The sequence below is a fragment of the Brassica napus genome, chromosome C1 (genome assembly GCF_020379485.1).
Source record: "Brassica napus cultivar Da-Ae chromosome C1, Da-Ae, whole genome shotgun sequence".
Taxonomy (NCBI): domain Eukaryota; kingdom Viridiplantae; phylum Streptophyta; class Magnoliopsida; order Brassicales; family Brassicaceae; genus Brassica; species Brassica napus.
The window spans coordinates 11,232,728-11,257,391 of record NC_063444.1 but is presented as its reverse complement, the minus strand read 5'-3'; the positions used below and the strand labels follow the sequence as shown (position 1 = coordinate 11,257,391).

Genomic DNA, 24,664 nt, shown 5'->3' with positions numbered 1-24,664 from the left:
TGAACAGATGTGTCAGTTTATTGATCTTAGCCATACACATTCTATACTTGCTTCATGGAGTGCAATAATCTCAACATGATTTGAAGAAGTAGCCACGAGCGTTTGTTTCTGAGAACTCCAAGATATAGCAGTGCCTCCGATCGTGAAAACGTATCATGTTTGTGATCGGGCTTTGTGTGGATCTGAAAGATATCATGCATCTGTAAAACCAACCATTTGACCTTTTGAACTTTTAGGATAAAACAAGCCTAAATCAATGGTCCCTTGGAGGTAACGAAAAACATGTTTAATCTCATTCCAATGTCTTCGAGTTGGAGATGAGCTGAATCTTGCCAAAAGATTCAAAGCAAATGATATATCAGGCCATGTACAATTTGCAAGGTACATCAGCGCTCCAATTGCGCTTAGATATGGTACTTTCGGACTAAGTATCTCTTCTTTCTCCTCAGGTGGTCGAAATGGATCACTTTCAAAATTAAGTGACCTAACGACCATCGGGGTGCTAAGAGGAGTTGATTTATCCATGTTAAATCGTTTCAACACTCTTTTAGTGTATGTGGATTGATGCACAAATATACCATTTTGTGAACGTTCTATTTGTAGGCCAAGGCAATACTGTGTTTGTCCAAGATCTTTCATCTCAAATTCTCCTTTGAGATAGTCTGATGCCTTTTGCATTTCCTTTTGAGTTCCGATAATGTTAAGATCATCAACATTTACCGCAATTAATATAAATCCGGATATTGTTTTCTTGATGAAAACACATGGGCATATAGGATCATTCACATATTCTTCTTTTGTTAAATGATCATTGAGACGATTATACCACATACGTCCAGATTGTTTTAACCCATATAGTGATCTTTGCAATTTTATTGCACATAACCCTTTAGGTTTGGAACTTAATGCTTCTGGCATTTTAAATCCATCAGGAACTTTCATGTAGATATCAGTATCTAATGATCCATATAGATAAGCTGTAACAACATCCATGAGACGCATCTTTAGATTTTTATCAGCTGCTAGACTCATTAGGAATCTAAACGTGATTGCATCCATAACTGGAGAATATGTTTCTTCATAATCGATTTCAGGTATTTGAGAAAAACCTTGAGCCACTAGACGAGCTTTGTATCTCGTAATCTCATTTTTTTCATTTCGCTTTCGAACGAAAACCCATTTGTACCTAACTGGTCTCACATCTGCAGGTGTGAGTACAATAGATCCAAATACGTCTCGTTTATTAAGCGAATCAAGTTCGGCTTGTATTGCATCTTTCCATTGTTCCCAATCATGTCTCTTTTGACATTCATAGACAGATTTTGGTTCTGGATCATCGATTTCTTCATTTATTTCACTTGACACAATATATGAGAAAGCATCATCAAGATCATCTTGTTCATTTCTATTCCATATCTTTTTATTATGGATGTAGTTGATAGAAATTTCATGATTACTTTCCGACTCATGATGCTCAACTTTCTCAGTATCCTCATTATTTGTTTCTTCCAAAATACTTTCTGCTATTTTTGATGTGTCATTTATCTTGACATCCTTCTGTTTTCTAAGAATTTTATTCTTAGAACTAGCAGGTCTGCCACGCTGCAAGCGTGTTTTAGACTCTCGTGTATCGTCTGCTTTTCCTTGCTCATTTGATATTTTGATACAAGCAGGAGCATTCACGGCTGGTATATGAGATTTAGTTATCGTCTTGGTATCCGCAAATGCATCAGGTAGCTGATTAGCTATACTCTGTAACTGCATGATTCGTCGAACTTCTAGTTCAGACTCTTTAGTAGGAGGATCAAGATATAATAACGAAGGTACACTCCATTTGATATCATTTTCCACATTTTTGTTTTCTCCCCCTAGAACTGGGAATACTTTCTCATCAAAATGACAATCGGCGAAACGTGCCGTGAAGACGTCACCAGTCTGTGGTTCTAGATATCGTATAATTGATGGAGAATCACAACCAACATATATTTCCAATCTTCTTTGTGGTCTCATCTTTGTATGTTGTGGTGGTGCTACATGCACATATACCGCACAACCAAAGATTCTAAAGTGGGACATGTTTGGTTCTCGACCAGATGCTAACTGTAGTGGGGAATACTTATGGTATGCACTCAGTCTGATCCGAATGAGTGCTTCTACATGCAAAATGGCATGTCCCCATACAGAGGTTAGAAGTTTTGATCTCATGATCAATGGTCTTGCAATCAATTGCAGACGCTTAATTAAAGATTCGGCCAAACCATTTTGCGTATGAACATGAGCAACCGAATGTTTAACTTCAATTCTCATTACCATACAATAGTCATTGAATGCTTGGGATGTGAATTCACCATCGTTGTCTAGTCTAACTCTTTTAATAGTATAATCAGGAAACTGTACTCGCAGTTTGATTATCTGAGTTAGAAATCTCGCAAATGCCACATTTCGAGATGATAATAGACAAACTTGCGACCATCTACTGGATGCGTCAATTAATACCATAAAATAGTGGAATGGTCCACAAGGTGGGTGTATAGGTCCACATATATCGCCTTGAATTCCTTCAAGGAACTTTGGTGATTCTTTATCTATTTTGGTTGGCGATGGCCTTACGATCAATTTTCATAGAGAACATACAACACATGTCATTTTATTCCCTTGAGAAATCTTCTGGATTTTCAGTGAATGACCATGTGAACTTTCTATAATTTTACGCATCATTGTAGTGCCTGGATGGCCGAGGCGGTCATGCCATAATGTGAACTCTTCTGGGTTCCGTTTTACTACAAGATTTGATTCGATCTCATCGATATAAGTATGGTGTAGCCCCGAAGGAAGTTCTGGAAACTTTTCTAATATGTGCTTTCTGCCACATTTCTCAGAAGTTACATACATATATTTCTTTTCATCCTCAGTTGCAGACTGAGTATCATATCCGTGAAGATATATGTCTTTAAAACTCAACAAATTCCTTTTAGAACTCGGAGAATATAGAGCATTATTTATGGAAAATTTTGTTCCATTCGGCAACGTAAAGTTTGCTTTACCAGTTCCTTCAATCACGTCTGCAGGACCTGATATTGTATTGACGACAATTCTTGTCGGTTTTATATCGGAGAAATATCTCTTTTGTCTCAGAATAGTGTGCGTTGTTCCACTATCTGGTATGCATATTTCACGAATCCGTTTCTTGGATTTTGCTTCATTAGCATTTTGATTCATTTCTGAAATTGTCATAAATATTAATAAAAGAAAACATAAAATTCATTCATATAATAATCATATAAGGAAACACACAATAATTATACATAATTATACATTAAGGTGATGTTAAAACATCATTATTTGTTTAAAACAGAAAATGTAATAATTATACATGACAATATTGAAAACTATTCAATAGTCTTATTATAGGCATTTCGGTTCTCTTCAGGAGTAATCTAGTCCAGCTCATTAGCGAAGTCAGACGCATCGAGGTACGATGTCCCTTCAAAGTTTTCAGTGAGGTTCACTTCTTTAGCTTTGCCTTTTGTGGACTCTTGATATAACTTACAGAGATGTGGAGGAGTACGACAGTTACAGGACCAATGTCCTTTACAGCCACATATGTAACATACTGTCCCACGCTTCTGGGTGGTATCTTCTTGAGTTTCTTTACCCTTAGAAACTTGTTTGGATCTAACCCACTTGTTAGATCCCTTCCATTTGGGATTGTAAGGTTTTCCACGTTTGTTGTTGAAACGGCGACCATGACCTCGGTTGGTCTGGTTTCTCCTTTCCGAATTTTCAACCGCCGTAGCATTCACTTCAGGAAATGTTTTGGCTCCCATAGGTCGGGAATTGTGGTTTTTGATCAGAAGCTCATTGTTCTTTTCAGCCAACATGAGTGCAACCATCAATTCAGAAAATCTCGTGTACCCGCATTTTCTGTAAATGTCGGGCAAGAAGTGAAGCTGTTTGTGGAAAGTATTGTAAGTTTTATTCATCATTTCTGCCTCAGAGACAGGGTTACCACAATACTTCAGGAGTGAAACTATCCTCAGGACAGCGGAATTGTAATCCTCAACCTTTTGAAAATCTTGGAATCTCAGATTTTTCTACTCTTCTAGAGCGTGAGGGAGGTTGACTTGGCTCTGCTTATCGAATCTTTCTTTTAAAGCTTGCCACAGTTCAGCTGGGTCTTCTATGCTTGCATAGTCGTGCGTTAGATTTTCATCTAAATGCTTCTTCAGGAAGATTATCGCTTCGGCTATATGTTCGGGTGGTGATTTGTTACCGATTACAATTATTTCGGTTATCTTTTTCATCACCAGATATGGTTTCACGTTTGTCACCCTTCCGACGTAATTTTCGCCAGTTATTTTCAGAGCCGGGAACTGGAGTTTCTCGATGTTTGCCATTTGTATTTCTAAAACACAAAATAACATATTTTATTAGAATTTCGTAATTTTAAAACGAACTATTTATATTAATAATACACGCAATTACAAGGAGAAACAACGCATAGAAAAGTAAACCGACATCAAACTTAAATTCTTCAGGAGCAAATTCTCCAATAAAAAGACCGTACATAGAAGCAAAAATAAAAATTGCACATAAGACCAAAAATATGTGAATCATCTTTCTTGCAATGAAAAACCGGAATGGAGCGATTTGAAAATATTTAAGAGAAGATGAAAAGTTATGGATGAAGTAAATGAGTGAAGTATGAGTGTATTTATAGATGAAAAACACTGTTTATAGACGTTTGAAAAGGGTGAAAATTTTAAAAAAAATTATTTGTGACCGTTGGGATTAAATCATATTAACCGAAAATCAATCTGAAAATACTGTAATAATCAGTCAACCAAATTTCGAAAATTTCATAATATTTGATATAGGTGACCAACCATTTATATAATAACCATAATTTAATAAACAAATAAATATGATATAAAAATTATAACATTAAATAAATTATGCGGCGGCACAGCCAAGCCAATAATTATAGTGTAATTAGCAATCAATGTTTATTAACAAGGCGACGTACCGTCCGCATTAATATAGATAAATAATAATAATTAAAAACAGCCACTATAAAATTATTAATAATAATATAGGCGGTATACCGGTCATTATAGCATAGTAAATATGATACATATAAATTTTACCGAATCGCAGAGTGATCGTGCTGATAACGTGTTATAAAATAACTTATAATTTTATAGTATTGAGAAATTTAAATAAGGACAAAATTTTATATCCACAAGAAAAAGATAACATTGATAATAAAAGAGAATGTGTTATAAGAAAAATGAGAGATGGTGTCTTACAATCGATCGAAATGATTGATTTATATAGAAGTTAATTTTCGGTGCGTGTATTCTTGACATTCATTCTTCACGTTTATAACAAAAGTTATATAAACCTGACAAGACCTCACGGTTATCAATTTAAATATTTATTCAAAAAAATAGGTTAAAACTTAAAACCATGACTAGGTCTTTGACATGAGACATTTATGGAACTACGTCATAGCGTTATAGCGGAATGAGATACAATAACAATTGAATTCAGAAAGAGATGTGACAATAAGGCTGGTCCCTTCCACGAAAATGAGATGAGCATACGGTGGATAGTGCTATCAGTATTCGCTTAGTTAATGGAGATTGATTAACGTTGTGAAGTGAAGAGATCATAAGCCTATAAATTAGTTTACTCATAAATGCTTGTTTAGGTATAGTTTAATGGAAAAAGTGTCGGCCGATTGGCAATAGGTCCGAAGCTAATGGATTAATGCAAAATTTAATGAGGACGTTCACACTAAGCATTATTTTCCACCCGTCCCGTCCTCCATTGGAAGCTATTTTTTGAAGTTAAAACTATTTTTCCACCGGTAATCAAACTAAATGCACAACAAAACCAATTATGCGTTTAATCACTCTTATGGTTGTTGTTGTATTATGTAGGGAAAACTTTAGACTATCTCCAACTCGCTCTATATTTGATTCTAATAATAGCATTTAGAAGTAAATCTATTTCGATTCACTTCTAGTTTTTTTATTTACAACTAAAGAAAACAAGGGTTCAGTAAAGTAAAAGATGAAGAATATGAAGCAGAACTTCTAAGAACTTCTAGGGCGTGTTCGTTTACATGTCGCGCGCGACATGCGATCTGCGACTGATCGCAGGTCGCAGGTTGTTGTTCGTTTTGCTGTCGCGTAACAAGCGACCTGCGATTGGTCGCAAGTCGCAAGTCGCAGGTTGTTGTTCGTTTTGATGTCGCGCGACTGATCGCGCGACCAGTCGCGGGTTCCCATTTAAGTCGCCTGAAAAAACAGCGACTAAAAATTAAGAAAATTTTGATCGCGCGACTGGTCGCAGATCGCTGGTCGCGCGACACGTAAACGAACATAGTTTTAGTCGCAGGTCGCAGGTTTAGTCGCAGGTCGCAAGTCGCAAGTCGCGCAACACGTAAACGAACGTAATCTTAGTCGCAGGTCGCGCGACACGTAAACGAAAATGGCCTATTCATTTTTTTGGTTCAAAAAGAATCTAGATCACCTTGACTTTAGTCATTGGTAAGAAAAGTCAACTAAAGAGAAAACATTGAATAGGAAAGCAGGCCATTGCTTGTTGGTAGCCTATTGGGTAACAATTTGACATAATGGCATGGATTAGAGAAATGTTACATAAAGATTTATAGCCGTAGATTAGTAGGGATCAAAAGTTGGGCAGGAAAATTCAACTCACCCATTGAGAAAAGCCACCGTTTACGTTTACTTTGACTTTGATTGACTTATCGTCGTCACAAGACCATCATCATCTGAGACTAGTTAATCTACAGCCACAGAGAGAAACAAAATCAATTATTTCATAGTATGTGCAAGCTTCAAACAAATCGAAGAAAGAAAAAAAAAAGAAAAAAGGAAAAAAGATGTCTTACACCTATTTCTATTTTGTTTTCATATTCTCATCAGTCCTCACAATTTGCGCTCAAAACCATACTTATGTATACCATGACTGTCCGAACACTACAACTTATGCAAGCAACAGCACTTACTCCACCAATCTCAGAACCGTTTTGACTTCTCTCTCTTCCCGCAACGCCTCATACTCCACCGGATTCCAAACCGCCGCATCGGGACAAGCCCCCAACAGAGTCACCGGACTTTTCCTCTGCCGTGGAGACCTCTCGCCGGAAGTTTGCCGCAGCTGCGTCGCCTTCTCCTTCAACGACTTACTCAGTCGTTGTCCGAATGAGAGAGAAGCCGTGCTTTATTACGACGAGTGTATGCTCAGATACTCTCACCGGACTATTCTCTCGACCCTTTCAAGAAACGGTGAAGCTGTCTTTAGGAATGACACGATGATTCCATCTAACCAGTTAGAACGGTTCAGTAATGTGCTAATGTCCAACCTGACCCAAGCCGTAACTGACGCGGTGACAAGTCCTAGAAAATTCGGTGCGAGAAAAGCCAAGTTCACAGCATCTCAGACTGTTTACTTACTGGTTCAGTGCACTCCTGATCTGACCGATCAAGATTGCTCGACGTGTCTGCAAATATCCTTCAATCAGTTACCTCTAGACAAGATTGGAGGACGTTTTATTTTGCCGAGTTGTAATTCAAGATTCGAGACTTATCCGTTCTACAACCAAACCGCCGTCAAAGCCCTGTCACCACCACCGGTTTCAGCTCCCGAACGACCTGGTCAGAGCTCTGTTATTTCTTTTTTTTGTCAGAGCTCTGTTTTTCCTCTGTTTTTTGGGCATTGATATCTCGAAAATAAAAATCAAACTGATTTTAGATTTTTCTTTTTATATTAACTTTCTGATCGCAAGCAAATATGATGCTTGGAAAGCAGGGAAAGGTGGGAAAGCAAACGTGTCAGCGGTAGCCATTGTTGTGCCAGTAATAGTGGTTGTTCTGCTTTTGATAGCTGGTTATTGTTTCTTTGCAAAGAAGAAGAAGAAGGCTTATGATACAGCACCTTCAATTGATGGTAAAATTCATCCTATGAACAATCTTAAGCATTTTTTCTCACTTTACTAAGACTTTCATTGTGCAAAAGGAGATGAAATATCAAGCGCAGACTCGCTTCAACTGGATTATAGGATGATTCAAGCTGCAACAAATGATTTTTCAGAGAGTAACAATATTGGTCGAGGTGGTTTCGGCGAGGTTTACAAGGTTAGTACTACTACTATTAGTTCCTTAAGTGCACTTGACTTTGTGTGTTATTATCATTTAAATTTGGGTTCAATGTTGTATATAACCAACGGGATGATGCTGATGTAAACGTTAGGGTACATTTCCGAATGGGACTGAAGTTGCGGTAAAGAGATTGTCGAAATCTTCTGGACAAGGTGACGCAGAGTTTAAGAACGAGGTTGCAGTTGTTGCAAAGCTTCAGCATAGAAATCTGGCTAGGCTTCTTGGATTTTGTATAGAAGGAAAAGAAAGGATACTGGTCTATGAGTATGTGCCTAACAAAAGTCTTGACTACTTCCTCTTTGGTCAGTTACACTTAATACTCTCCAGTGATTTGTTAGTCTTTGAGTTTTGCAAATATTTAAAGCTAAAATGAAATGCATGGATGCGCGCAGACCCTGCTAAGGAAGGCCAGCTGGACTGGAGTCACCGGTACAAGATCATTGGTGGAATTGCTAGAGGGATTATATATCTTCATCAAGATTCGCGACTCACAATCATACACCGTGACCTCAAAGCGAGTAACATTCTTCTTGATGCGGATATGAATCCGAAAGTTGCTGATTTTGGAATGGCAAGGATCTTTGGAATGAACCAAACCGAGGAGAGTACAAGGAGAATAGTTGGGACTTAGTAAGTCTTCCTCTTAACTCACATGGATATTTTTTTCCGAAAGACTAAAGTTTTTGTTGTGGTGAATTCCAGCGGTTACATGTCTCCTGAATATGCGATGCGTGGCCAGTACTCAATGAAATCCGACGTCTATAGCTTTGGAGTGTTAGTTCTTGAGATTATAAGCGGCAAGAAAAACAGCAGCTTCTTCGAGACAGACGGAGCACGAGACTTGGTCACATACGTGAGTTTTAAGTTTTATATTTGTTTATTTCTGATGCAACTAGTTTTATATTTCTCTCTTACATTTAGCAATTTAACATTTAGGCATGGAGGCTCTGGAGGAACCAGACACCATTAGATCTGGTGGCTCCGGTTATGAGACATAATTGCCAAATGAATAAAGTGGTTCGATGCGTCCATATCGGTCTTTTATGTGTTCAAGAAGATCCTGCGGACCGTCCAACTTTATCAACCATTGTTATGATGCTGAGTAGTAACACTGTGACTTTACCAGTGCCTAAGCAACCAAAATTTTTCGCTCAGAGTAGACCTAAAAAAGACCTGCTTGATTCAGAACAATCTACTAAAAGCAACTCTGTCCCTTGGTCGATTGACGACGCATCAATCACTGAATTATATCCTCGTTGAAAATGAAATGCCTATAGCAACATGTGTTATTGGAGGTAATTTTAAATCTTCTTTAGATGTAGAAATGTTTTATATATATTAAGACAATGTTTGGAATATATTTATGTTCTTATTAATTACACTTAGTTAATTAATAGTATTTCAAATAAATAAAATTATTTTAAAGATCAATGCAATATATAACTGATATTAAGCTGAAAGTAAATTTAAATTGCATTAAAATTTTAAAATAATATTTTTGTAACAAAAAGTGTGAAAATGACACTAATTATGAAACACAAGCAGGTACTTGTAACTAGAAGTATGTATGAAATGTAAGCTATTGACACGTTTTTTCTTAGGTTTGAACATGTGTCCCACACAAAAATTGTGCCCTCTATAGAAGACATCAACTAAAATTGCATCAAGGCCTATAATTAACCATTAGATTACCATTGTAACATTTAGGGCATTTTATCCGTTAAATTTGATTCGATTCGTTATTCGTCTCGATTCGATCCGAAATTTCTGGATATCCGTAAACTTTCGAAGCAAAGCACATACTAAAAATCAATTTACGTTAAAATCGAAGCAAATCACAAATATCAAAATTTTGGGAAGCGGATATCCGCTCCGATCCGAAAATATATAAATAAATATATATACATCTTGATTATACTTAATGTTTTAAATGTGTAAGTTTATATAATTATTATTATAACATATGATTTGACAAATTATGTTCATATTATTACTTATATAAAAGTATTACAAAAAAAAGAAGAGAAAAAAATTATAAAAAATTATAACTTTTTTCTTAAGTTTTGTGTTATTATAATTGTTAACTAAGTTTAAAATTTACAAAATATGTAGTTTCACTATTTCTTTTAGTTTTTATTTTGTATATCATGCAAAAAAATATATTAAAAAATAAATTTGCATTATTTTTTTAATATTATTTGTATTAATCAAAGCGGATGAGATATCCGTAAGTATTCGTAAATATCCGCAAATATCTATTTATTTTTCGGATATCTGTTTTTCTGGATATCCGTATTTTTCCGAAGCAAAGTGTTGTGGGCACAGGGGGGGGGGGGGGGTAACCCACGAATGGATAGAATGGTGAAACCAAGGTTTTAAACCTGAAACAAAGAGAACGGATTTTTGTGAGCTTTTAGAGTTTTATAATGCAAACAAAAACAATTATGAAAACGAATGAGATGATGATGATAATGATAAAAAAACAAGAAAAATAAAAAAAGAAAAGGGATAGATATGGTGGAATCAAGCTGCTGGATGTGTATCACTCTCAGCTTGATTAGAAGATGGACTGAAGTGGATTTGCAGAGGAAGGTTTGATTGAATCTCTCAATCTGATGGAGTGATGGATCGAAGTGATTGACTCTCTCAATCTGCGTACTGAGCTTGTTTGATTTTCAAAAACAAACTAGATGATTTTCACAAACAAACTAGACTCACGAAATCAATAGAACAACAAAAAATCTCTCTTTGAATCCTAAAGACCGATATTTTATACAAAGAACAATCTTTGATAAAAACTGAATAAACTTTTTATTAACTTGGTGATTAAGGGTATTCTTTACAATGGACGTCTATGAGCTTATATAATGCTCAGAGACAAAGTTTCTAACGTTCTAAAACAAAATAGAAAGGAAACAAATCAAAACTAAGAAAATAATCGAAAACTAGTCGTTGGAGCCTTTTGTGGGATTTTGGCTCCAAGTAAAGAATCTGATCTTTCTTGAACCTGGACGGTTTAAAGGGATAAGAGAGCTTCCTTGGGATCTTCTGGATGGCTTGGAAGGTTCTGATGTCGTGCATAAACTAAAAGAAAAAGAGCTGTTGGAGTTTGAATGCAAGAACTTCCAAATAAGGCAAGTTGGAGTTAATAAAGATCCTTTTGATCCTATGTTCGCTGGTGTATGGTATGAACTTGTAGAACTCCTCTTGGGCGTGTATGATGTCTCCTGATTGGTTGAAATGATCTCCTTGTTGCCAATGTCTGGTTTGAAGCTGATTGAACCGGTTAGCTTCCAATTGAGGCAAGTGTAAAATTGGTTTGGCCGGTTCTGGAGAATGGATCATAACTTCTGATTTCCGTGTCCATTTCTCCTCAAATTGGGCTTGTTGGAAATATGAGAGCTCCATCTTGAATCCTATGATGGGCTTTGGTTCAGGCCGCTCCTTCCTTGGGCTTGAATCTCCTTCTAAAGTCGGGTACTCACAGATGGACGGGCTGAGAAACCTCTGACTTTTAAAATTCATAACTCTTTGGTCCATGAAGCTTCTCTTGAAATTCAAAGCTTCAATGACTCCTTCATGAGTTAGCCTTCTTGGAAAATTGGTTTCATAGATAAACTCCTTCTGGTTGTCGAGATAGGCTCCTTGGACTGAACGTCTGTCGCTAGTGTCTCCTAGGTGGTCGGTTTGGGAAGTTTGGTGAGACTCTGGTTGAACCACGGATTTCAGGGCTACAACACAAAGCAAATCGAAAAATTAGATATCCGTAACATACGAAGCAAATCACAAATACCTTCAAAAACTCGGATATCCGATCCGTGTCCAACCATAGTAAGATTTATAGTATGTGTTTAAATTTGTTCTATATGTAAATTAAAAGTAGAATAGTATGTGGTTGAGAGTAAAGCACACTCACACTCCCATTCAAACGCAGTGAGGGAAAGAGTAGTTAATTTGTTTTACATAGTAGTTATTCTACTAATTCATCCTTGTAAAATATTTTTTTCAGATGAATAAATTATTTTGCCAAAGAAAATGTACAATTTTGATGACAGAAAATTATTCTATATATACAATAAATGAAATTTTTGTTAGCTTGGCATTTCAAGTTAATTGAAAAGTTATACATCTTTTGGTAGGAGTTATAAGAATCCACTTTGACATGTGATTAATAAATAAATTCTGATGACTAGCTATATTTCTGAAACTAATTCTTTTGATCTAAGATTTTTTACTTTAGCAATTTATAATAAAGGTTTTAATAATTAAACCTCTCAACTAAAGATGAATCGTAAATAAAATCATCAACTAAAAATCATATGAAATAAACCCACAATTTTAATTTCGTTAACATATTTTACCCTCCGTCTAAAAAACCGTGACGGAAGGTGATATACGTTAACAGTTTATAAGTTGATGGTTTATAATGTTGAAAATTTAGTTGAAAGTTTTTTTTTTTACGATTCAAAAATAGTTAAAGAATTTTATCACCAAAAGTCATTAAACAATTTAAAATATTTATTATCATTTATGAACCATTAAAACTATTAAAACTAATTAAAACTAATTTATAAATTTTAATACATTAATAAACCAAGCGTTCTAGAAAAACCAAAGAATAGCTTGACTTTGTCACTAATACGAAAAGTAAACTAAAGCGTTTAATAGGAAAGGAGGCCATTGGTTATTGGGTTATAGGACAATTCAAAAGTTTATATAGATAAGCAGGGAACAGAAGTTGGGCGGATAATTCATGTCAGGTTTTGAGAAAACATAGCGTTTACTTTGACTTATCGTTCTCGGACTACTTACTATGAGAATTTATCAACCATTGATAAATATTAACAACTGTCCGTAAACTTACAGTAGCTTGTTGTAAAAGTAAAATATATGATGTGGCAAATTTAATATTGAAACTTATCAACGGATGTTGAAAAAAAAAGGATTATTCTTGTATGACTTGGTAACTATTGATTAGATCAATATTCAGAAAGAAAAATAGTTGCATTAGACTAATTTTTTTTTCATCTCAATTATTTGACATCAATTATTTCATAATAATTATAGTTATATATAAAAAAATTATATCAAAATTCATCATTTTTCATACTCTATTAATAGATACTTGTTTCATTTCATTTGAATACAAAAAATAGTTATTTATAATATGTAATCACAAAATCATAAAATAAAAAGTACGAATAAAGTTGGTGGGACGTAGTGGGTTTGATTGGATGAAGTCGTAGTTTTCTATTTTTTGCTTTAAGATTAGGTTTTAAATTTTTAGCTTTGGCTTTAATTTATTTTGCTATAGAAATTTTCTCAGATCACTAAATAAAGGGGATGATTGGTTGGGGCTGTAGATGCTCTGGACATCTAAAATTTAGTCTACAGCTATATATATGTCAACCAGTCGAGCTTTGCTTTTCTTAAAAAACTCACGGCAAAAAAATCTCTGCAAAATCAAAATATGGCTATAGGTAGCTTTATTTCCAGAGTAAAAAACTAGTGATTTAGAAATCTACAGCAAGGAAAAGTACAGCAAATAAATCTACAGATTAAATTCTAAAACAAAAAATACAAAAATACAACATTTACCAATCATCCCAAAAATTCTAGAGAAAGTAATTTCTAAAGCTAACATATTTCTTTTTTAAATGTTTTGGCTTTCTATTCGATTTTAAAAGTCTGTCTAAAGCTTATATGAAATAAAAACATTATTGGTTTAAAAGATGGCTGTACAAGGCAGCTTCCAGAGACCGCTACCAATCACTGTGGACATAGTTGTAATCAATGTACATAGTCTCACAAGACCATCATTGGAAACCAACTGATATACAATCAGAGAGAAAACAAAATCAATTATTTCATAGTATATTCAAATTCAAGCTTCAAACAAATCGAAGAAACCTGAAGTATACAAATGTCATCTTACACCTACTTCATAATCCTTTTCCTCTTCCCATCACTCCTCACAGTTTGCGCTCAAAACCATACTTATGTTTACCATGACTGTCCGAATACGACAACTTACTCAAGCAACAGCACTTACTCCACCAATCTCAGAACCCTTTTGTCTTCTCTCTCTTCTCCCAACGCTTCCTACTCCACCGGGTTTCAAAACGCCTCATCGGGACAAGCCCCCGACAGAGTCGCCGGACTTTTCCTCTGCCGAGGAGACGTCTCGCCGGAAGTTTGCCGCAGCTGCGTCGCCTTCTCCGTCAACGACTCATTCACTCGTTGTCCGAATGAGAGAGAAGCCGTGCTTTATTACGACGAGTGCATGCTCAGATACTCTCACCGGCGTATTCTCTCGACCCTTACAAGATCTGGTGAAGCTGACTTTAGGAAAGAACAGAGGATTCCATCTAACCAGTTAGAACGATTCAGTAATGTGCTCCTGTCCACCCTGAACCAAGCCGTCACGGATGCGGTGAAAAGTTCTAGAAAGTTCGATGCGCGGAAAGCTAACGTCACAGCATCTCTAACTGTTTACGGACTGGTTCAGTGCACTCCCGACATGACCAGACAAGATTGTACGACTTGTCTGCAAATATCCATCAATCAGTTACCTATAGACAGGGTTGGAGGAAGTTTCATTTTGCCCAATTGTAATTCGAGATTCGAGACGTACCCGTTTTACAACGAAACCGCCGTTAAAACCCCGCAACCACCACCGCCACCACCTCCGGTTTCAGCTCCTGTGCGACCTGGTCAGAGCTCTGTTTTGGCCAATTATTTCTCGAAAATATCAATCAAAAAAACTATGTAAAGTTTTAGCCTTTCACATTGATTTTTAGGTTTATTATAATGTCTGATTTAAAGCAGGGAAAGGTGGGAACTCAAACGTGTTAGTGGTACCCATTGTTGTGTCAACCATAGTGGTTGTTCTGCTTTTGATAGCTGGTTATTGTTTCTTTACAAAGAGGAAGAAGGAGGCTTATGATACAGCACCTGCATCTGATGGTAAGGATTCATCTACTCAACAATCTTTATCTACTCCTTGTTAGTGTGTCAATGATCAACATTTTTTTTGTCTCCTTACTGATACTTTTATTGTGCAAAAGGAGATGAAATATCAAGCGCAGACTCGCTGCAACTGGACTATAAAATGATTCAAGCTGCGACAAATGGTTTTTCAGAGAGTAACAATATTGGTCGAGGTGGTTTTGGCGAGGTTTACAAGGTTAGTACTACTACTATTAGTTCCCTAACTGCACTTGAGTTTGTGTATTATTTTCATTATACTTGGGCCTAACGTAGTACATGTTAGGGTACATTTACGAATGGGACTGAAGTAGCGGTAAAGAGATTGTCGAAAACTTCAGGACAAGGTGAAACAAATTTTAAGAACGAGGTTGCAGTTGTTGCAAAGCTTCAGCACAGAAATTTAGTTAGGCTTCTTGGGTTTTGTCTAGAAGGAAAAGAGAGGATACTGGTCTACGAGTATGTGCCTAACAAAAGCCTTGATTACTTCCTCTTTGGTCAGTTACGCACTTACACTTAATACTTTGTTCCAATGATTCGTTAATCATTCTTCAAATTTGAGTTTGCATATATTTAGAGGTAAAAATGAAATGTATGGATGTGCGCAGACCCTGCTAAGGAAAGTCAGCTGGACTGGAATCACCGGTACAAGATCATTGGTGGAATTGCTAGAGGGATTCTATATCTTCATCAAGATTCAAGACTCACAATTATACACCGTGACCTTAAAGCGAGTAATATTCTTCTTGATACTGATATGAATCCGAAAGTTGCGGATTTTGGAATGGCTAGGATATTTGGAATGGACCAAACCGAGGAGAACACAAGGAGGATAGTTGGGACTTAGTAAATCTTCCTCTTAGCTTCACATAATTTGAAGTTTGATAGTTAATTTTTTCGAAAAGATTAAAAAATTTCTTTTGTTGTGGATTGCAGTGGTTACATGTCTCCTGAGTATGCGATGCGTGGCCAGTACTCAATGAAATCTGATGTATATAGCTTCGGAGTGTTAGTTCTTGAGATTATAAGCAGCAAGAAAAATAGCAGCTTCATTGAGACAGAGGGAGCACGAGACTTGGTTACATACGTGAGTGTTATGTTTCATATTTGTCTCTCTTACAATTAAGAATAGTTGAAAATATTGAATGATTAATATTCTAGGCCTGGAGGCTCTGGAGGAACGAGACACCGTTAGAACTTGTGGCTCCGGTTATCGTACGTAATTGCCAGGTGAATAAAGTGGTTCGATGCATCCATATCGGTCTTTTATGTGTTCAAGAAGATCCTGCCAACCGTCCAACCTTATCGACCATTGTTATGATGCTCAGTAGTAACACTGTGACTTTACCCGTGCCTAAGCAACCAAAGTTTTTCACTCAGAGTAGACCCAAAAAAGACCTGCTTGATTCAGAACCAGCTACTAAAAGCAACTCTGTCTCTTGGTCGATTGACGACGCATCAATCACTGAATTATATCCTCGTTGAAAATGAAGTGCCTATAGCAACATGTGGTATTGGAAGTTACTTTAAAACTTGTTTCTCTTTAATAATGTTTTGTATGTAGTTGTAAGGAGAAGTATACATAAAATGTAAGCTATTTACATGTTTTTTTCTTGAAGAGAGCAAAGAGAATAGCAGTGGCCTATTTCTCAGAAATAATCTCAAAGAGAATATGAACTGTATAAATGAATCCAAGATCATGCGAGTATTTTTGAGTTTTAACATTTCAGTTAGGAAGGTGAGTGTGGAACTTGACAGGCCCACATCTTATTTTCAAATCGAAACTCCATAATATAGTTGACTTCTTTATTCTCGTTTTTCATGTGTTTGGTTATTCAATATTTTAAATGATTTTGTGGAGCAATCAATTCGATGTCGTGACTTTGCTTCTTTTTTTAAAGTGCCTAGGGAGAAAATATTTTGGCAACTTCGAACTCACTGTAGTGCTACATTTTTTACTAACGTATGGTTGATCCATTACTTAGATTGAAAAAGGATAAGGTATAGTTAACTAATTATTTATATTTATATATCTATAAATTAATAGTAACATTTTTTTATCTCTTTAATGAATCCTGTTTTGATCATTTTTACTACTTGTGTGTTCTTTTGGTAAAAGAAAAAAAAAAATCTATTTTATGGTCTTTTGAAAAAGTTTACTTAAAAAAAAAAGCTAATCAGCATCTAGCTCTCAGCTTTTGGCTAACCTAAATATTGGCTAAGCTAGATGTAGTCTTGTCTTAGTTGTCTCTACATGATATAGTTAGTTATAATAGATAAATAAATAGAAATAGTTAGTTGCAGTCTGAAAATGTATCAGATTTTGTTTCGACTATATTCTGAGGTACAGATTAGATGTTAACGTCAAATTTCAAAGTGACTAAATTTCAAGTTTCTAGCGGTGTTGTGAGCCTTGTTGCGACGCATTTGATCGAGTAACACTCTGAATTTGTTGTCTCTCTATCCTAGAACTTTGGCTATCTTTTATGATGTACTGTTTTCTGTTTGTGGAGGTTTGTTTAACTCCTCCTTTTGTATTCCGAATGTTTGAGTTTCGTAATAAAATGAAAGTAATGTTCCTAAATAGTCAGTAAGCAAACTCGGGTTTAACCACATTCTGACGGCTACCTCAATCATATTTGTTAGTATACCTTTAAGATTACATGACTGACTTATGTCGGATGGTAAATACTCTTTCCGTTTCGAAATAGATGATATTTTAGAAATTTTTTGATGTTTCAAAATACACGATGTTTTGATATTTTATACAATTAGTTTTAGTTTTATTGAAAAATGTGTAACCAATGATGTTTTATAGTTTTTGTGATGATTGATTGAATTAATTTTATTTTATATTTTTAGTACTATTTTTTAAATAAAATATGAATGTCTTAATTCTTGTGCATTAACCAAAACATCAACTATTTTGAAACAGAGAGAATATTAAATTATAAAGGTTTAAGATAAGTTTCGTGAAACAATGGTGACGAATTTCGATAGGAAGGCAACAAGAAACTGTAGAGGTGGGTTCCGTTTACGGCTTGATATGTGGAGCATATACAAGTCATGGCCGCCAGATATTTGAATCACGTGTCCACCTACCTAATTTGCTTTTGTGTATATAGTTTTTGTTCTTGGAAAAAAAATTATATACACAAATGCAAAGTAGTTATATACATAAGTTCTTATATCATATTCATTCAATGTTCTATAAAATATCATTTCTAGTGACATTTAATAACTATATAACATAGAAGTGTTTTATTTTACAAGAGTTGTTTGCTTACGTATATGCACACGCAAGCAGTCTGCCGCTACTTGCTTTTTCAGTGGCAGCCATAATTGATGTTTATAAAATACATTACCCAGACTAAGGGCACATGTTCTTTCGGCACATTTTCAAGAATATCGATATGTAAAACAGTTTACGGATCCCATGGTGTTATCCCCTGTTCGGAAACGCGCTAGACGCTATTCAGGCTGTCGGTTTAGGTCTAGCGTCTAAAGAGAAAATCAGAGATTAATCAGAAATTTTGCGGGGTAGAATTTTTAGATGGTTTGCTATGTTATAAAACATGTTAATCTTTAATTGTGTATAACATTAATATATTTTCATGTTTAAGATTGTATAAAACACACAAATAGAATATATAAACTTAATATAGTGTAATTTTCATCAAAATTATGAATGTAAATGATATTTATAAAATTTTAGATCAAATAAACAAATAAAAATATTATTAAAAAAAAATAAATAAAAAAATAATAAAAAATAGATTAGGCGGCTAGACGGTCATTTAAGCGGTCTTGACGAAAAAAATCCAATTTTTTTAACCGATTTGACATAAATCGGAGTGAAAGAGTGATCTGTAGCGCATAGACGGCCACACGACCGATTTTTAGACCAGGAGTATTATCTTATCTAAAACACTACTTGGGTTTTACAAAATTTTGCGGACTTACAAAAGGCGTAGAAAAATACATTTACAGAACTTTTTTGAATAGATATTTCATACTTAATGCATATATTTTATTTTGAACTTCACGAGAACAAACCTTTTCACATCTTTGTTTGTTTATTTGACACACTGTGCTAAACCTTGAATGGATATAGTTATATTTTTTCTCCATTGTGATCCAAAATTTCATTTGTTTTTTTTTTCAGATATTAGTATCAAAAGGTTTCTAATAGATAGTATCTTATTTTAGCCAAGGAAAAAGTCTATATGTGTAAATATAGATAGACTCATCAAATACGGACTATCTGAAAATTTACACAGAATGTTAGGGTGATTCATCTCCCATTCACATGTTTTTCATTCATTTTTTTTATAACATACTGTAGTTAGGGAACATTAACATATGATGCCAATATTTGTTCGAAGAAACAATTCTTTTTTCATGGACACAACCAATCCAATATCGATTTATGATGATGATATTATGGTTATTTGATATCGCAGTAATTTATTTGAAGTAATGTGGTTAGTAACACATTATTTTCACTACTTTTTGTTCTAATAAATTATTTGGAAAGAGATGCGAAGTTCATAATTTAACAGTACAAAAAAAAAGAAAATCCGACGGCTCAATAAAAAAACGATAATTCAGTATATGAAATGATTTGTTGATATTCATGTGTCATAAACTGAGCTGTTAATATATAACGTAACAAATTTTCGAAAATATACAGAAACATTGGAAAATATAAAAGTAATAAAAAAATCATTTTCTGTTAATCACATACGACGGACTATGTATGTTTTACGTATAAAAAATTATGAGAAAAATAAAAATGAATAGTAGTTGTAACATAAAATTAGATCACAAATAATGGTAGTTTTATGAAGTACAGTGTCGAATTTTATGAATAAAGGAGAAGTAAGAGGCAAAATGGGAAATAATCTTTTTTTATAACAATCATTAATCATTATTTATAATTTATCGCTTTCTTCCGGAGACAGCTCAGCTCCACTGATAGGATTATAAATGGCGTCGCCGATGCGAACTTTCTGAAAAGCTCTGCCTTTCTCCCTTCACGAGATTCAGGTTCGTGTGCGTGATTCCTCCTTCTTCCTCTTCTCGTGTCTTAGGTTCTGAATCTTAATTGTTTTGTTGATTATATCGTATTCAGATTTCTTTTTTTTTCTTTCTTGTTTCTGGTTTGGTGATCCGGATTTTGATTTGTAATTAAAACCGAGATGATTGTTTATGGTTTTGATTGATTGTGTAGTTTTTATTTGTTGCAGGAACGTGTGTATACACGATGGCGTTATTGTCTCAAGCAGGAGGAGCATACACTGTCCCTTCCGGACACGTAAGCTCAAAGATCAGGACTACATCAGTTTCTGGTTGTGTAAGAAATTTGAGGATGAAAGAAGGTTTTGTTAGCTCCTACTCTAGGACTCTATATACCAACTCAGTGCTTAAGAGCAGCAAGAGAGGTCATCAGTTGATTGTTGCGGCAAGTCCTCCTACAGAGGAAGCTGTAGTTGCCACTGAGCCGCTTACGAGAGAGGATCTGATCGCCTATCTTGCCTCTGGTTGCAAAACAAAGGACAAATGGAGGTACTTTGTTTTTTTTTGAGGTCATAAAGATTGGATTCTGTTTCCGCTAACTTGAAGGTTGTGAGTTTGCAGGATAGGTACAGAACATGAGAAGTTTGGGTTTGAGGTTAATACTTTACGCCCTATGAAGTATGATCAAATAGCCGAGCTGCTCAACAGTATCGCCGAGAGATTTGAATGGGAGAAAGTCATGGAAGGTGACAAGATCATTGGTCTCAAGCAGGTAAAACATTCTCATCTTTGTTATATTGATAGTTGATACTAGATATTAGAGGCTTATTTGTTATCTTTGTTTGGTTTTGTTGAATCAGGGGAAACAAAGCATTTCACTTGAGCCTGGTGGTCAATTTGAGCTTAGTGGTGCGCCTCTTGAGACTTTGCACCAAACCTGTGCTGAAGTCAACTCACACCTTTATCAGGTAACTTTTGAAAGATGATAATAATAATTGATCAATACGCTTTACCCTGAAAGGCTTTCAAACAACATACACATACTCTCTCTATGGATGCTAACAGGTCAAAGCTGTCGCTGAGGAAATGGGAATTGGTTTCCTAGGAATGGGTTTCCAGCCCAAATGGCGTCGTGAGGACATTCCCATCATGCCTAAGGTATTATTTAGGCTTTCTCTAATTTTGTTCTACATGACCCAGGCTTTGTCACAACTTCATCGCTGTTTTGTATTAGTATACTGCCTGATCATGTCTTTAAACTATAATGTGTTGTTATGTGCAGGGGAGGTACGACATTATGAGAAACTACATGCCGAAAGTTGGTTCCCTTGGACTTGATATGATGCTTCGGACCTGTACTGTTCAGGTTACATGACTATTCTGATTTTTACATCTTTTCAGAATTTTGAAACGTATAGAAACCGACCTTACATGCATTTTTTGACAGGTTAATCTGGATTTTAGCTCAGAAGCTGATATGATCAGGAAGTTTCGTGTTGGTCTTGCCTTGCAACCTGTGAGAACCTCAAGCTCTCATATGGCATAAGCCATAAACTTCTTATTAACGATTATGACTAACCAATTGTTATCCAAATTCAACAGATAGCAACAGCTCTGTTTGCCAATTCCCCTTTCACCGAAGGAAAGCCAAACGGGTTCCTCAGCATGAGGAGGTTCGTCGATGCAAATCCATAGATTCTTTACGTATTTGTTTCCCATCCACGTTAATAACTCTTGTACGTTTCGAAACAGCCATATATGGACAGACACTGACAAGGACCGCACAGGAATGCTACCGTTTGTCTTTGATGACTCTTTTGGGTGAGTTTGAAACTTTTTATCCAGCAACAACCGTTGCATTAGATCTCTTGCATATGCATGTGTTAAGATAATATGATGAAACGGCGTGGCTAATCTCCAGTTGTTCCGCGCTGTCTTTTGTTCTTATCTTGGTATAGGTTTGAGCAGTATGTTGACTATGCACTGGATGTTCCTATGTACTTTGCCTACCGTAACAACAAATACGTGGACTGTACTGGAATGACATTTAGGGTGCAAATCTAATCCTTAATCTCTCGTCTGACAATAACAAACTATAAACTAAATCTCTCGTCTGACAATAACAAACTATAAAATATTACATCTTCTTGAGCCATCTAATCATATATTCATTGATACTGCAGCAATTTTTAGCTGGAAAGCTTCCTTGCCTCCCAGGGGAACTGCCTACATATAATGATTGGGAAAATCATCTGACGACAATATTCCCTGAGGTTTTATCATCTGCCTCCATTAATTTTAGCCAAATGACTTTCAGTTCCCTGAGCCTGACGAACGACATTCCCTAACACACGAACAGGTTAGGTTGAAGAGATACATGGAGATGAGAGGCGCTGATGGAGGTCCCTGGAGGAGGTTGTGCGCCCTTCCAGCTTTCTGGGTAATTTACATACTCTTGCTTGCTTCATGAGTTCTCTCTGATTTTTGAGATGCAATTTTGGCCGTTGTTATTGATATTTTCTGCAAAATTCAGGTGGGTTTGTTATATGATGAGGACGTTCTCCAAGCTGCCTTGGATCTGACAGCTGACTGGACTCCAGCAGAAAGAGAGATGCTAAGGAACAAAGTAAATACCACATTTGCACTCTCCTCCTCTACAGTTAAAAAAAAAAATATCTCATCTTGAATCGATTCTTGATTTGCAACAGGTTCCAGTAACTGGTTTAAAGACACCGTTTAGAGATGGTTTGTTGAAGCATGTGGCTGAAGATGTCCTGAAACTCGCAAAGGTGTGTGTTCATAAGCACTCTCTTAGAAAAGCTTCAAGCCAGCTTTCTAACTATAACTACTATTGGGTTTCTTTTGCTTGTACCTCAGGATGGTCTAGAGCGTAGGGGCTACAAGGAAGCTGGTTTCTTGAACGCTCTCACTGAAGTGGTCAGAACAGGTAAGTAACTTTTCCCAATGTATAACTCCACATCTTGTTCTCTGTAACACTGGTGGTGAAATAATTATTTTGAAAACGACAGGAGTTACGCCGGCGGAGAATCTCTTGGAAATGTACAATGGGGAATGGGGACAAAGCGTAGACCCTGTGTTCCAGGAACTGCTGTACTAAGGTTGACATGAGAACAAGGTGTGAGTTTGTGCTATCTGAAGAACTCAAGTCTCTCATGAATAAGGTTTTCTTATTTGTTGTATTTCGGATTGGGGAACTGATAATTTTCTTTTGAAATTTGAAGCGGTCAAAATAAAAAGTAGAAGTCTGCACTAAACGATTTCGATGTGTGGAAATCGACTTTGAATAAAATTTACCCATTTTTCTTCGTGACAAGTTTGTCAATTTCAAAACGAAATATGTGTGCCCCATTCTAGATTTTTAGCTGTCGGCTTGAATAAGATGCATGTTCTCTAACTTGACCAATAAAACTAAAAACCATAGTCTGGTTATTGGTTATTAGCTACTTTGAAAACAGTTTCTACGTATGGATTGTGTTAATCAACAAACTGAACGGCAGTGTAATTGCTAATCGAGTTAATTAATTCAAGAGATTAGTTCTCTACCAGAAAGATAACATAAAATATCAAAAAGACAAATTCCAAAGTTCCAAACTACAACTTGACTCCGAAGTAGTTTTAACCAGTTGTATTCCAAATAAAAAATCAATTATGTAATGGTACTATTATATATGATATATTTAAAATCTTTTGCTCTCTGTGTTTTCTAATAAATAATATTTCATGATTGTCTACACAATTTTTTTTTTAAATTACATTTTAAATGAAAAACATCATTAATTATTTTTTAAAAAAATATCACTAATTGTTCATTAACCACAATTCGACCAATTATATTATAAGCTGCATAATACAAATAATTATATAATATAAAACAGGTTTTATATTAAAAACTGAAAATTTCATCTAGTTTAAAATATTTTTTATGGAAATGCTAACTATTAAAAATATACTACCTCCGTTCCCGAAAGTAAGATGTTTTAGATTTTTTTCTTGTTCCACAAAGATAGATTTTCTATATTGTTAAGGTATTTTTTTATACTTTTGAGGAACATTAATTGAGAATATTTGAATTGATTAAATTTCATTGGTGGAAAGTTATTGGAAAGTGCATAATAAAGTAAAAAATAAATTAAATTATAAACATTTATTAAATTCTTAATAAACGTGCATACTTTAGAAAATCTTATTTTTAGAAACAGGAACAGAGGGAGGGAGTAAGTTTTAATATAAACATATCGGTGGTTTTCCTAAGCATTTATTAACTTGTGGATTGCTTTCAGTTTTTCGCGAATGAGCTTAGCAGCTATGACTACAAGGCTACAGACTATGATGATGTCGAGAAACATATTTTGAAAATTAAAAGCTCATCTGTGCGTTCGTGCCAAATTGTATTACGTTTTACTTTTCAATATATAAGAAGTAATGAAAGAACGTAAATTCCTAGT

General features: G+C 35.3%; 4 protein-coding genes across 12 annotated transcripts; 3 read left to right on the top strand and 1 right to left on the bottom strand.

The window, feature by feature from the left end:
- Nucleotides 1-3,437: 3,437 nt before the first annotated feature.
- LOC125579797 lies at nt 3,438-3,827 on the bottom strand. Its single transcript, XM_048743650.1, has one exon. The coding sequence runs from the start codon at nt 3,825-3,827 to the stop codon at nt 3,438-3,440; it is 390 nt and encodes a 129-aa protein (XP_048599607.1).
- Nucleotides 3,828-6,815: 2,988 nt separating this feature from the next.
- On the top strand, nt 6,816-9,586 carry LOC106366207 (cysteine-rich receptor-like protein kinase 10). 2 transcript variants are annotated; one of them, XM_013805791.3, is made up of 7 exons: nt 6,816-7,688; nt 7,843-7,980; nt 8,050-8,168; nt 8,284-8,494; nt 8,585-8,822; nt 8,895-9,045; nt 9,129-9,586. In XM_013805791.3, exons 1-7 carry the CDS (start codon nt 6,914-6,916, stop codon nt 9,450-9,452), a joined length of 1,956 nt encoding a protein of 651 aa, XP_013661245.2. In that variant the 5' UTR covers nt 6,816-6,913; the 3' UTR covers nt 9,453-9,586. The 2 variants fall into 2 exon arrangements, with proteins under 2 accessions (XP_013661245.2, XP_013661246.2); XM_013805792.3 differs by having other exon boundaries at nt 6,821-7,688; nt 8,053-8,168.
- A 1,452-nt stretch (nt 9,587-11,038) lies between these two features.
- LOC106366206 (cysteine-rich receptor-like protein kinase 10) lies at nt 11,039-16,901 on the top strand. Of its 7 annotated transcripts, XM_022700157.2 has the most exons (8): nt 11,091-14,905; nt 15,018-15,158; nt 15,260-15,378; nt 15,466-15,526; nt 15,611-15,676; nt 15,788-16,025; nt 16,116-16,266; nt 16,341-16,901. In XM_022700157.2, the coding sequence occupies exons 1-8, from the start codon at nt 14,116-14,118 to the stop codon at nt 16,662-16,664; spliced, it is 1,890 nt and encodes a 629-aa protein (XP_022555878.1). In that variant the 5' UTR covers nt 11,091-14,115; the 3' UTR covers nt 16,665-16,901. The 7 variants fall into 7 exon arrangements, 5 of the variants coding, with proteins under 5 accessions (XP_022555878.1, XP_013661243.1, XP_013661240.1 ...); XM_013805789.3 differs by having other exon boundaries at nt 11,094-14,905; nt 15,263-15,378; nt 15,466-15,676; XM_013805786.3 differs by having other exon boundaries at nt 11,097-14,905; nt 15,466-15,676.
- Nucleotides 16,902-20,068: 3,167 nt separating this feature from the next.
- On the top strand, nt 20,069-23,524 carry LOC106377409 (glutamate--cysteine ligase, chloroplastic). Of its 2 annotated transcripts, none has more exons than XM_048745668.1 (16): nt 20,069-20,228; nt 20,429-20,747; nt 20,820-20,970; nt 21,059-21,166; nt 21,264-21,356; nt 21,481-21,564; nt 21,646-21,714; nt 21,801-21,871; nt 21,951-22,019; nt 22,157-22,250; nt 22,382-22,471; nt 22,558-22,638; nt 22,732-22,824; nt 22,907-22,987; nt 23,076-23,145; nt 23,228-23,524. In XM_048745668.1, exons 2-16 carry the CDS (start codon nt 20,446-20,448, stop codon nt 23,314-23,316), a joined length of 1,545 nt encoding a protein of 514 aa, XP_048601625.1. In that variant the 5' UTR covers nt 20,069-20,228; nt 20,429-20,445; the 3' UTR covers nt 23,317-23,524. The 2 variants fall into 2 exon arrangements, with proteins under 2 accessions (XP_048601625.1, XP_048601626.1); XM_048745669.1 differs by having other exon boundaries at nt 20,095-20,234.
- Nucleotides 23,525-24,664: the final 1,140 nt, after the last annotated feature.

Bases quoted from the DNA above. Each gene is read 5' to 3' on its own strand.
- LOC125579797 (XM_048743650.1), bottom strand. From the start codon at position 3,827: ATGGGAGCCAAAACATTTCCTGAAGTGAATGCTACGGCGGTTGAAAAT.
- LOC106366207 (XM_013805791.3), top strand. From the start codon at position 6,914: ATGTCTTACACCTATTTCTATTTTGTTTTCATATTCTCATCAGTCCTC. The intron at 8,169-8,283 runs GTTAGTACTACT...TGTAAACGTTAG, and splicing joins GTTTCGGCGAGGTTTACAAG to GGTACATTTCCGAATGGGAC. The intron at 9,046-9,128 runs GTGAGTTTTAAG...TTTAACATTTAG, and splicing joins CACGAGACTTGGTCACATAC to GCATGGAGGCTCTGGAGGAA.
- LOC106366206 (XM_013805786.3), top strand. From the start codon at position 14,116: ATGTCATCTTACACCTACTTCATAATCCTTTTCCTCTTCCCATCACTC. The intron at 15,677-15,787 runs GTCAGTTACGCA...GGATGTGCGCAG, and splicing joins CCTTGATTACTTCCTCTTTG to ACCCTGCTAAGGAAAGTCAG. The intron at 16,267-16,340 runs GTGAGTGTTATG...TTAATATTCTAG, and splicing joins CACGAGACTTGGTTACATAC to GCCTGGAGGCTCTGGAGGAA.
- LOC106377409 (XM_048745668.1), top strand. From the start codon at position 20,446: ATGGCGTTATTGTCTCAAGCAGGAGGAGCATACACTGTCCCTTCCGGA. The intron at 22,020-22,156 runs GTGAGTTTGAAA...ATCTTGGTATAG, and splicing joins GTCTTTGATGACTCTTTTGG to GTTTGAGCAGTATGTTGACT. The intron at 22,988-23,075 runs GTGTGTGTTCAT...CTTGTACCTCAG, and splicing joins ATGTCCTGAAACTCGCAAAG to GATGGTCTAGAGCGTAGGGG.